This window comes from Rhinoraja longicauda, chromosome 34, assembly GCF_053455715.1.
Source record: "Rhinoraja longicauda isolate Sanriku21f chromosome 34, sRhiLon1.1, whole genome shotgun sequence".
Lineage (NCBI taxonomy): Eukaryota > Metazoa > Chordata > Chondrichthyes > Rajiformes > Arhynchobatidae > Rhinoraja > Rhinoraja longicauda.
The window spans coordinates 6157575-6168828 of record NC_135986.1 but is presented as its reverse complement, the minus strand read 5'-3'; the positions used below and the strand labels follow the sequence as shown (position 1 = coordinate 6168828).

At 48.2% G+C, this 11254-nt stretch overlaps 2 protein-coding genes across 5 annotated transcripts in view; both read left to right on the top strand.

Moving 5' to 3' along the window:
* The window catches only part of LOC144609303 (uncharacterized), a 64577-nt gene extending 62963 nt beyond the window's left edge, over positions 1 to 1614 (top strand). Inside the window, exon 16 of the mRNA XM_078427734.1 lies at positions 1599 to 1614. Within this exon, the coding sequence (XP_078283860.1) occupies positions 1599 to 1614 (16 nt within the window). The remainder of the gene's footprint in view (positions 1 to 1598) is intronic.
* A 2527-nt stretch (positions 1615 to 4141) lies between these two features.
* The window catches only part of LOC144609546 (uncharacterized), an 84786-nt gene continuing 77673 nt past the window's right edge, over positions 4142 to 11254 (top strand). For all 4 annotated transcript variants that reach the window (XM_078428057.1, XM_078428056.1, XM_078428058.1 and 1 more), the window contains exons 1-2: positions 4142 to 4211; positions 10529 to 10603. In XM_078428057.1, coding sequence (XP_078284183.1) covers positions 4157 to 4211; positions 10529 to 10603 — 130 coding nt within the window. In that variant the 5' untranslated portion in view covers positions 4142 to 4156. The remainder of the gene's footprint in view (positions 4212 to 10528; positions 10604 to 11254) is intronic.

Below are 11254 nucleotides of genomic sequence, written 5' to 3'. Positions count from 1 at the left end.
GAGGGGGATCTTATAGAAACCTATAAAATTATAAAAGGACTGGACAAGCCTCAAATTCCTGGGCGTGCATATTTCCGAAGATCTTTCCTGGACCCAGCACACTGACATTCGACTATCCAGAGATGCTGCCTGTCCCGCTGAGTTACTCCAGCACTTTCATATATCATCATATCATATATATACAGCCGGAAACAGGCCTTTTCGGCCCTCCCAGTCCGTGCCGCCCAGCGATCCCCGTACATTAACACTATCCTACACCCACTAGGGACAATTTTTACATTTACCCAGCCAATTAACCTACATACCTGTACGTCTTTGGAGTGTGGGAGGAAACCGAAGATCTCGGAGAAAACCCACGCAGGTCACGGGGAGAACGTACAAACTCCTTACAGTGCAGCACCCGTAGTCAGGATCGAACCTGAGTCTCCGGCGCTGCATTCGCTGTAAAGCAGCAACTCTACCGCTGCGCTACCGTTTGTGTCTAGACTTTTTCCTTGTTATATTGCACACAATTGTTCTTGTTTTACTCCGCTTGTCGATATCCCTTTGAAGACTCTTTCCGTCCTCCAATCCCACCTAGTTTTGTATCACTACCTCATTAATATCTTTAGGAGAGGAATCTCGATGCTTTAAATCTAGCCTGGCCTTCTGCGTGAAGCTGGTGTCATGCCAACGTGGTGTGTTACAAATGCGTTCACAGAAGCCTGGTGAACCTCTCAAATGGATCTTATAGAAACATATAAAATTAGGGGATCTTATAGAAACATATAAAATTATAAAAGGACTGGACAAGCTAGATGCAGGAAAAACGTTCCCAATGTTGGGCGAGTCCAGAACCAGGGGCCACACACACACACACACAGTCTTAGAATAAAGGGGAGGCCATTTAAAACTGAGGTGAGAAGGAACTTTTTCTCCCAGAGAGTTGTGAATTTGTGGGATTCTCTGCCACAGAGGGCAGTGGAGGCCGATTCACTGGATGGATTTAAGAGAGAGTTAGATAGAGCTCTAGGTGTTGTAGTTCGTGACCTATTGAGGGCGTGCAGCGTAGGTTCACTAGGTTAATTCCCGGAATGGCGGGACTGTCGTATGTTGAAAGGCTGGAGCGATTGGGCTTGTATACACTGGAATTTAGAAGGATGAGGGGGGATCTTATTGAAACATATAAGATAATTAGGGGATTGGACACGTTAGAGGCAGGAAACATGTTCCCAATGTTGGGGGAGTCCAGAACAAGGGGCCACAGTTTAAGAATAAGGGGTAGGCCATTTAGAACGGAGATGAGGAAGAACTTTTTCAGTCAGAGAGTGGTGAAGGTGTGGAATTCTCTGCCTCAGAAGGCAGTGGAGGCCAGTTCGTTGGATGCTTTCAAGAGAGAGCTGGATAGAGCTCTTAAGGATAGCGGAGTGAGGGGGTATGGGGAGAAGGCAGGAACGGGGTACTGATTGAGAGTGATCAGCCATGATCGCATTGAATGGCGGTGCTGGCTCGAAGGGCTGAATGGCCTCCTCCTGCACCTATTGTCTATTGTCTATTGTCTATTAACAGAAATAGTCAGACAACCGAACTTGTTTAACCTCTTTATTCTACTCACGCAGGAGGGAGAGAGCCTAGGCACAGGAGCGTTCAGAAACGCTCAGGCAGCTAGCGTAGCCTCTCTCACTCTCCGAAAACTCGCATCCACACACACTTTATACCCGTAATACACGTGCCAGTACTTTTCCATCGCTGCCTTGTACGGCAAATTTACAATGTCCTGTAAATCTTTGCGTCCTTCCGGACCTATGTGTCTGTCGAGACCTACGTATAACGTATAAGATTATTAAGGGGTTGGACACGTTAGAGGCAGGAAACATGTCCCCAATGTTGGGGGAGTCCAGAACCAGGGGCCACACACAGTTTAAGAATAAGGGGTAGGCCATTTAGAACAGAGATGAGGAAAAACTTTTTCAGTCAGAGAGTTGTGAATCTGTGGAATTCTCTGCCTCAGAGGGCAGTGGAGGCCAATTCTCTGAATGCATTCAAGAGAGAGCTGGATAGAGCTCTTAAGGATAGCGGAGTCAGGGGGTACGGGGAGAAGGCAGGAACGGGGTACTGATTGAGAACCGATCAGCCATGATCACATTGAATGGCGGTGCGTACAGGCTCGAAGGGCCGAATGGCCTCCTCCTGCACCTATTGTCTATTGAGTCCTCTCCATTCTTGGGAACAACGGGCAGGATCGAACCCGGAACTCTGGCACTGCATGGCATCTTATTGAAACGTATAAGATTATTAAGAGATTGGGCACGTTAGAGGCAGGAAACACGTTCCCAATGTTGGGTGGAGTCCAGAACAAGGGGCCACACACAGTTTAAGAATAAGGGGTAGGCCATTTAGAACGGAGATGAGGAAAATCTTTTTCACTCCGAGTTTAACACATCAAAGCTTTGAACGCCGGTTGCTGATATCAGAGGATGCGATCAGCCATAAACCGTGCCACAAGCCGACAAACAGGATGCCTCAGCAATATAACCACGCTGGAACATTTGACACTCCTGCAATAGCACCCACATAGCTGCTTACCCAATGTTAACCCTTACGTAGGGGCTAGTGGAATCAAAGGATATGGGGTATTTATTCACAAAACGCTGGAGTAACGCAGCAGGTCGGGCAGCATCTCGGGAGAGAAGGAATGGGTGACGTTTCGGGTCGAGACCCTTCTTCAGGCGAAGGGTCTCGACCCGAAACGTCACCCATCCCTTCTCTCCCGAGATGCTGCCTGACCTGCTGAGTTACTCCAGCATTTTGTGAGTAAATACCTTCGATTTGTACCGGCATCTGCAGTTATTTTCTTATACTACAAAGGATATGGGGAGAAGGCAGGCACGGATTTTTGACTGGGGACGATCAGCCATGATCACAATGAATGGCGGTGCAGGCTCGAAGGGCCGAATGGCCTCCTCCTGCACCTATTTTCTACGTTACTACTTTCCCACAAGCCTATCCATTGTATTGCTTCATCTCGTCTTCAGCCTTCCCTGTCTTCATAGTTTATGTTATTTTGGTAACTTTACCCAGCTATTTTCTGATTTCTGTTGTATACCACATGCTACTTGGGAAAATCAACACATTACGTTAAATGGATGGAACGCAAAGTGCTGGAGTAACTCAACGGGTCAGGCAGCATCTCTGGAAGGCATGGATGGGCATCAAGTTCTGTCCCTCTCTTCCCTTCCCCCTTCCCAGATCTCCCTCTATCTTCCCGTCTCCACCTATATCCTTCCTTTGTCCCCCCCCCCCCCCGACATCAGTCTGAAGAAGGGTCTCGACCCGAAACGTCGCCCATTCCTTCTCTCCTGAGATGCTGCCCGACCCGCTGGGTTACTCCAGCGTTTTGTGAAATAAATACCAATAACTGCCAATGTTGAAATGATTATTGGGTAACTTCCTTGTCAACCAATTCTGATAAGGACACTACCGCACGAAGCTGATACTGTATATGTCACAAAAAAAATCATATCTCTCTTCGACTCACTGCGTTTCCCTGGTGAAAATGCCTTGAACAAGCTGGGAATAACCAGGAAAGAACATGTTCCTCACATAGGAAGAGTTTTGTTTAGTTTAGAGATACAGCACCAAAACAGGCCCTTCGGCCCACTGAGTCCGCGCCGACCAGCGATCCCCGCACACTAACACGAGGGACAATTTACAGTCGTACCATGCCAATTAAGTTGAGGCCAGTTCATTGGCTATGTTTAAGAGGGGGTTAGATGTGGCCCTTGTGGCTAAAGGGATCAGGGGGTATGGAGAGAAGGCAGGTACAGGATACTGAGTTGGATGATCCGCCGTGATCATATTGAATGGCGGTGCAGGCTCGAAGGGCCGAATGGCCTACTCCTGCACCTCTTTTCTACGTTAACCTGCAAACCTGTACGTCTGTGGAGTGTGGGAGGAAACTGAAGATCTCGATGTAAACACGCGCAGGTCACGGGGAGAACGTACAGACAAGCACCCGGGTCTCTGGCGCTGTGAGGCAGCAGCTCTACCCGCTGCGCCACCGTGCGACCTCATCGTGCCCCACTCCATCACGGGCTGGTCGAGTCTTCTCCAGCGTACGCTTGTCACGTTCTAACACGTCTCTCTGTGCTTAAAAGCTGCCCGTGGGAGGAAAGAAATGCGACTGGAATTGGACCGAGGCGCAGTGGTCCGGACGAAGAAGAGAAGAGTTGGTAAGTCGTGCGTGTGTCGCTGCCTTCTTGATTTGTGTGTTAAGTGCCCGGAGGAACCCACGCAGTCGGTCACAGGGAGAACTTGCAAACTCAATGGACAATAGACAATAGGTGCAGGAGGAGGCCATTCGGCCCTTTGAGCCAGCACCGCCATTCAATGTGATCATGGCTGATCATTCTCAATCAGTACCCCGTTCCTGCTTTCTCCCCATACCCCCTGACACCGCTATCCTTAAGAGCTCTATCTAGCTCTCACTTAATAATGCATTTTATTTATATAGCGCTTTTCATATACTCAAAGACGCTTTACAGAGATTTAGAGAACATATGGAAATGAATAAATAGATAAATAAGTAAATAAGTAAACGAACAGAGAAAGGAGACAGAAGGTGAGGTGACCTTCAGTGGTTGAAGGTACTTGAATGTATTCAGAGAATTGGCCTCCACTGCCCTCTGAGGCAGAGAATTCCACAGATTCACAACTCTCTGACTGAAAAAGTTTTTCCTCATCTCAGTTCTAAATGGCCTACCCCTTATTCTTAAACTGTGTGTGGCCCCTGGTTCTGGACTCCCCCAACATTGGGAACATGTTTCCTGCCTCTAACGTGTCCAACCCCTTAATAATCTTATACGTTTCGATAAGATCCCCTCTCATCCTTCTAACTCCGCACAGGCTGCACCCGTAGTCAGGATCGAACCTGTGTCTCTGCCGCTGTGAGGCAGCAACTCGACCGTCGCGCCACCCTGCCGCTCTCTGTCCCAATAATCCGGGGCGGTGGATCATGGGGAAGGAAGATTGTCAAAGGGTGCAGCATGCTATCGATCTGTTGGGGATTTTGGGCAGAGAAACGGCAGGTTGTATTCAATCTTAACAAATGGGATGTGTTGCATTTTGGAAGGTCAAATACAAGAGGATAGCAGAGTCAGGGGGTACGGGGAGAAGGCAGGAAGGGGGTACTGATTGAGAATGATCAGCCGTGATCGCATTGAATGGCGGTGCGTACAGGCTCGAAGGGCCGAATGGCCTCCTGCACCTATTGTCTATTGAAAGTATACGGTGAACGATAGGACCTATAACAGCACTGATGTACAGAGAGATCTTGGGGTGCAGGTCCATAAATCCCTGAAAGTGGCAACAAGTGGATAGTTGGCAAAGAAGGTGCATGGCGTGTTTGCCTTCATTGATTGGGATATTAAGTATAAATAGTTGCCATGTTGCAACTGTGTAAAATTCTAGTTAGGCTGGGTTTGATCATAGAAACATAGAAAATAGGTGCAGGAGGAGGCCATTCGGCCCTTAAAGCCAGCACCGCCCTCGTGATCATGGCTGATCGTCCCCAATCAGTAACCCGTGCCTGCCTTCTCCCCATATCCCTCGATTCCGCTAGCCCCTAGAGCTCTATCTAACTCTCTCTTAAATCCATCCAGTGAATCAGCCTCCACTGCCCTCTGTGGCAGAGAATTCCACAAATTCACAACTCTCTGGGTGAAAAAGTTCCTCCTCACCTCAGTTTTAAATGGCCTCCCCTTTATTCTAAGACTGTGTGGCCCCTGGTTCTGGACTCGCCCAACATTGGGAACATTTTTCCTGCATCTAGCTTGTCCAGTCCTTTTATAATTTTATACGTCTCTATAAGATCCACCTCTCATCCTTCTAAACTCCAGTGAATACAAGCCTAGTCTTTTCAATCTTTCCTCATATGTCAGTCCCGCCATCCCAGGGATCAATCTCGTGAACCTACGCTGCACTGCCTCAATTGCAAGGATGTCCTTCCTCAAATTTGGTGACCAAAACTGCACACAGTACTCCAGGTGCGGTCTCACTAGGGCCCTGTACAACTGCAGAAGGACCTCTTTGCTCCTATACTCAACTCCTCTTGTCATGAAGGCCAACATTCCATTAGCTTTCTTCACTGCCTGCTGTACCTGCACGCCAACTTTCAGTGACTGGTGTACAAGGATCCTGACCTGGGGTGCTGTCGTTGTGGAGTTTGCATGTTCTTGTAACCGTGTGGACTTCTCCCATTCCTCCCACACCCCGGAGGTGTCAGAGGTTATGGGGAGAAGGCAGGAGAATGTGGTTAGCAGGGAGAGGCAGATCAGCCATGATTGAATGGCGGGAGTAATTCTACTCCTATTCCTTATGACTGCAAAGGCATACAGGCCAGTAGGGTAATTGGCTGCCGTAAATTGCCCTCAGAGTGCGGGTGAGTGGTAGAATGAAGGTTGGTGGGCGTAATTGATGGGAACGTGGGGAGAATAAACCGGGATTCCTGTAAGATTGGTATCATATCATATATATACAGCCGGAAACAGGCCTTTTCGGCCCTCCAAGTCCGTGCCGCCCAGTGATCCCCGTACATTGACACTATCCTACACCCACTAGGGACAATTTTTTTTAACATTTACCCAGCCAATTAACCTACATACCTGTACGTCTTTGGAGTGTGGGAGGAAACCGAAGATCTCGGAGAAAACCCACGCAGGTCACGGGGAGAACGTACAAACTCCTTACAGTGCAGCACCCGTAGTCAGGATCGAACCTGAGTCTCCGGCGCTGCATTCGCTGTAAAGCAGCAACTCTACCGCTGCGCTACCGTTTGTGTCTAGACTTTTTCCTTGTTATATTGCACACAATTGTTCTTGTTTTACTCCGCTTGTCGATATCCCTTTGAAGACTCTTTCCGTCCTCCAATCCCACCTTGTTTTGTATCACTACCTCATTAATATCTTTAGGAGAGGAATCTCGATGCTTTAAATCTAGCCTGGCCTTCTGCGTGAAGCTGGTGTCATGCCAACGTGGTGTGTTACAAATGCGTTCACAGAAGCCTGGTGAACCTCTCAAATGGATCTTATAGAAACATATAAAATTAGGGGATCTTATAGAAACATATAAAATTATAAAAGGACTGGACAAGCTAGATGCAGGAAAAACGTTCCCAATGTTGGGCGAGTCCAGAACCAGGGGCCACACACACACACACACACACAGTCTTAGAATAAAGGGGAGGCCATTTAAAACTGAGGTGAGAAGAAACTTTTTCTCCCAGAGAGTTGTGAATTTGTGGGATTCTCTGCCACAGAGGGCAGTGGAGGCCGATTCACTGGATGGATTTAAGAGAGAGTTAGATAGAGCTCTAGGTGTTGTAGTTCGTGACCTATTGAGGGCGTGCAGCGTAGGTTCACTAGGTTAATTCCCGGAATGGCGGGACTGTCGTATGTTGAAAGGCTGGAGCGATTGGGCTTGTATACACTGGAATTTAGAAGGATGAGGGGGGATCTTATTGAAACATATAAGATAATTAGGGGATTGGACACGTTAGAGGCAGGAAACATGTTCCCAATGTTGGGGGAGTCCAGAACAAGGGGCCACAGTTTAAGAATAAGGGGTAGGCCATTTAGAACGGAGATGAGGAAGAACTTTTTCAGTCAGAGAGTGGCGAAGGTGTGGAATTCTCTGCCTCAGAAGGCAGTGGAGGCCAGTTCGTTGGATGCTTTCAAGAGAGAGCTGGATAGAGCTCTTAAGGATAGCGGAGTGAGGGGGTATGGGGAGAAGGCAGGAACGGGGTACTGATTGAGAGTGATCAGCCATGATCGCATTGAATGGCGGTGCTGGCTCGAAGGGCTGAATGGCCTCCTCCTGCACCTATTGTCTATTGTCTATTAACAGAAATAGTCAGACAACCGAACTTGTTTAACCTCTTTATTCTACTCACGCAGGAGGGAGAGAGCCTAGGCACAGGAGCGTTCAGAAACGCTCAGGCAGCTAGCGTAGCCCCTCTCTCTCTCTGAAAACTCGCATCCACACACACTTTATACCCGTAATACACGTGCCAGTACTTTTCCATCGCTGCCTTGTACGGCAAGTTTACAATGTCCTGTAAATCTTTGCGTCCTTCCGGACCTATGTGTCTGTCGAGACCTACGTATAACGTATAAGATTATTAAGGGGTTGGACACGTTAGAGGCAGGAAACATGTCCCCAATGTTGGGGGAGTCCAGAACCAGGGGCCACACACAGTTTAAGAATAAGGGGTAGGCCATTTAGAACAGAGATGAGGAAAAACTTTTTCAGTCAGAGAGTTGTGAATCTGTGGAATTCTCTGCCTCAGAGGGCAGTGGAGGCCAATTCTCTGAATGCATTCAAGAGAGAGCTGGATAGAGCTCTTAAGGATAGCGGAGTCAGGGGGTACGGGGAGAAGGCAGGAACGGGGTACTGATTGAGAACGATCAGCCATGATCACATTGAATGGCGGTGCGTACAGGCTCGAAGGGCCGAATGGCCTCCTCCTGCACCTATTGTCTATTGAGTCCTCTCCATTCTTGGGAACAACGGGCAGGATCGAACCCGGAACTCTGGCACTGCATGGCATCTTATTGAAACGTATAAGATTATTAAGAGATTGGGCACGTTAGAGGCAGGAAACACGTTCCCAATGTTGGGTGGAGTCCAGAACAAGGGGCCACACACAGTTTAAGAATAAGGGGTAGGCCATTTAGAACGGAGATGAGGAAAAACCTTTTCACTCCGAGTTTAACACATCAAAGCTTTGAACGCCGGTTGCTGATATCAGAGGATGCGATCAGCCATAAACCGTGCCACAAGCTGACAAACAGGATGCCTCAGCAATATAACCACGCTGGAACATTTGACACTCCTGCAATAGCACCCACATAGCTGCTTACCCAATGTTAACCCTTACGTAGGGGCTAGTGGAATCAAAGGATATGGGGTATTTATTCACAAAACGCTGGAGTAACGCAGCAGGTCGGGCAGCATCTCGGGAGAGAAGGAATGGGTGACGTTTCGGGTCGAGACCCTCCTTCAGGCGAAGGGTCTCGACCCGAAACGTCACCCATTCCTTCTCTCCTGAGATGCTGCCTGACCTGCTGAGTTACTCCAGCATTTTGTGAGTAAATACCTTCGATTTGTACCGGCATCTGCAGTTATTTTCTTATACTACAAAGGATATGGGGAGAAGGCAGGCACGGATTTGTGACTGGGGACGATCAGCCATGATCACAATGAATGGCGGTGCAGGCTCGAAGGGCCGAATTGCCTCCTCCTGCACCTATTTTCTATGTTACTACTTTCCCACAAGCCTATCCATTGTATTGCTTCATCTCGTCTTCAGCCTTCCCTGTCTTCATAGTTTATGTTATTTTGGTAACTTTACCCAGCTATTTTCTGATTTCTGTTGTATACCCCATGCTACTTGGGAAAATCAACACATTACGTTAAATGGATAGAACGCAAAGTGCTGGAGTAACTCAACGGGTCAGGCAGCATCTCTGGAGGGCATGGATGGGCATCAAGTTCTGTCCCTCTCTTCCCCTCCCCCTTCCCAGATCTCCCTCTATCTTCCCGTCTCCACCTATATACTTCCTTTGTCCCGCCCCCCCCTGACATCAGTCTGAAGAAGGGTCTCGACCCGAAACGTCACCCATTCCTTCTCTCCTGAGATGCTGCCTGACCCGCTGAGTTACTCCAGCATTTTGTGAAATAAATACCAATAACTGCCAATGTTGAAATGATTATTGGGTAACTTCCTTGTCAACCAATTCTGATAAGGACTACCGCACGAAGCTGATACTGTATATGTCACAAAAAAAAATCATATCTCTCTTCGACTCACTGCGTTTCCCTGGTGAAAATGCCTTGAATTTATTAGTTTAGTTTAGAGATACTGCATTTCCCTGGTGAAAATGCCTTAAACAAGCTGGGAATAACCAGGAAAGAACATGTTCCTCACGTAGGAAGAGTTTAGTTTAGTTTAGAGAGACAGCACCAAAACAGGCCCTTCGGCCCACTGAGTCCGTGCCGACCAGCGATCCCTGCACACTAACACGAGGGACAATTTACAGTCGTACCATGCCAATTAAGTTGAGGCCAGTTCATTGGGTATGTATAAGAGGGAATTAGATGTGGCCCTTGTGGCTAAAGGGATCAGGGGGTATGGAGAGAAGGCAGGTACAGGATACTGAGTTGGATGATCAGCCATGATCATATTGAATGGCGGTGCGTACAGGCTAGAAGGGCTGAATGGCCTACTCCTGCACCTCTTTTCTACGTTAACCTGCAAACCTGTACGTCTGTGGAGTGTGGGAGGAAACTGAAGATCTCGATGTAAACACGCGCAGGTCACGGGGAGAACGTACAGTCAAGCACCCAATGTTCGGGATGGAACCCGGGTCTCTGGCGCTGTGAGGCAGCAGCTCTACCCGCTGCGCCACCGTGCCCCACTCCATCACGGGCTGGTCGAGTGTTCTCCAGCGTACGCTTGTCACGTTCTAACACGTCTCTCTGTGCTTAAAAGCTGCCCGTGGGAGGAAAGAAATGGGACTGGAATTGGACCGAGGCGCAGTGGTCCGGACGAAGAAGAGAAGAGTTGGTAAGTCGTGCGTGTGTCGCTGCCTTCTTGATTTGTGTGTTGAGTGCCTGGAGGAACCCACGCAGTCGGTCACTTGCAAACTCAATAGACAACAGACAATAGGTGCAGGAGGAGGCCATTCGGCCCTTCGAGCCAGCACCGCCATTCAATGTGATCATGGCTGATCATTCTCAATCAGTACCCCGTTCCTGCTTTCTCCCCATACCCCCTGACTCCGCTATCCTTAAGAGCTCTATCTAGCTCTCACTTAATAATGCATTTTATTTATATAACGCTTTTCATATACTCAAAGACGCTTTACAGAGATTTAGAGAACATATGGAAATGAATAAATAGATAAATAAGTAAATAAGTAAACGAACAGAGAAAGGAGACAGAAGGTGAGGTGACCTTCAGTGGTTGAAGGTACTTGAATGTATTCAGAGAATTGGCCTCCACTGCCCTCTGAGGCAGAGAATCCCACAGATTCACAACTCTCTGACTAAAAAAGTTTTTCCTCATCTCAGTTCTAAATGGCCTACCCCTTATTCTTAAACTGTGTGGCCCCTGGTTCTGGACTCCCCCAACATTGGGAACATGTTTCCTGCCTCTAACGTGTCCAACCCCTTAATAATCTTATACGTTTCGATAAGATCCCCTCTCATCCTTCTA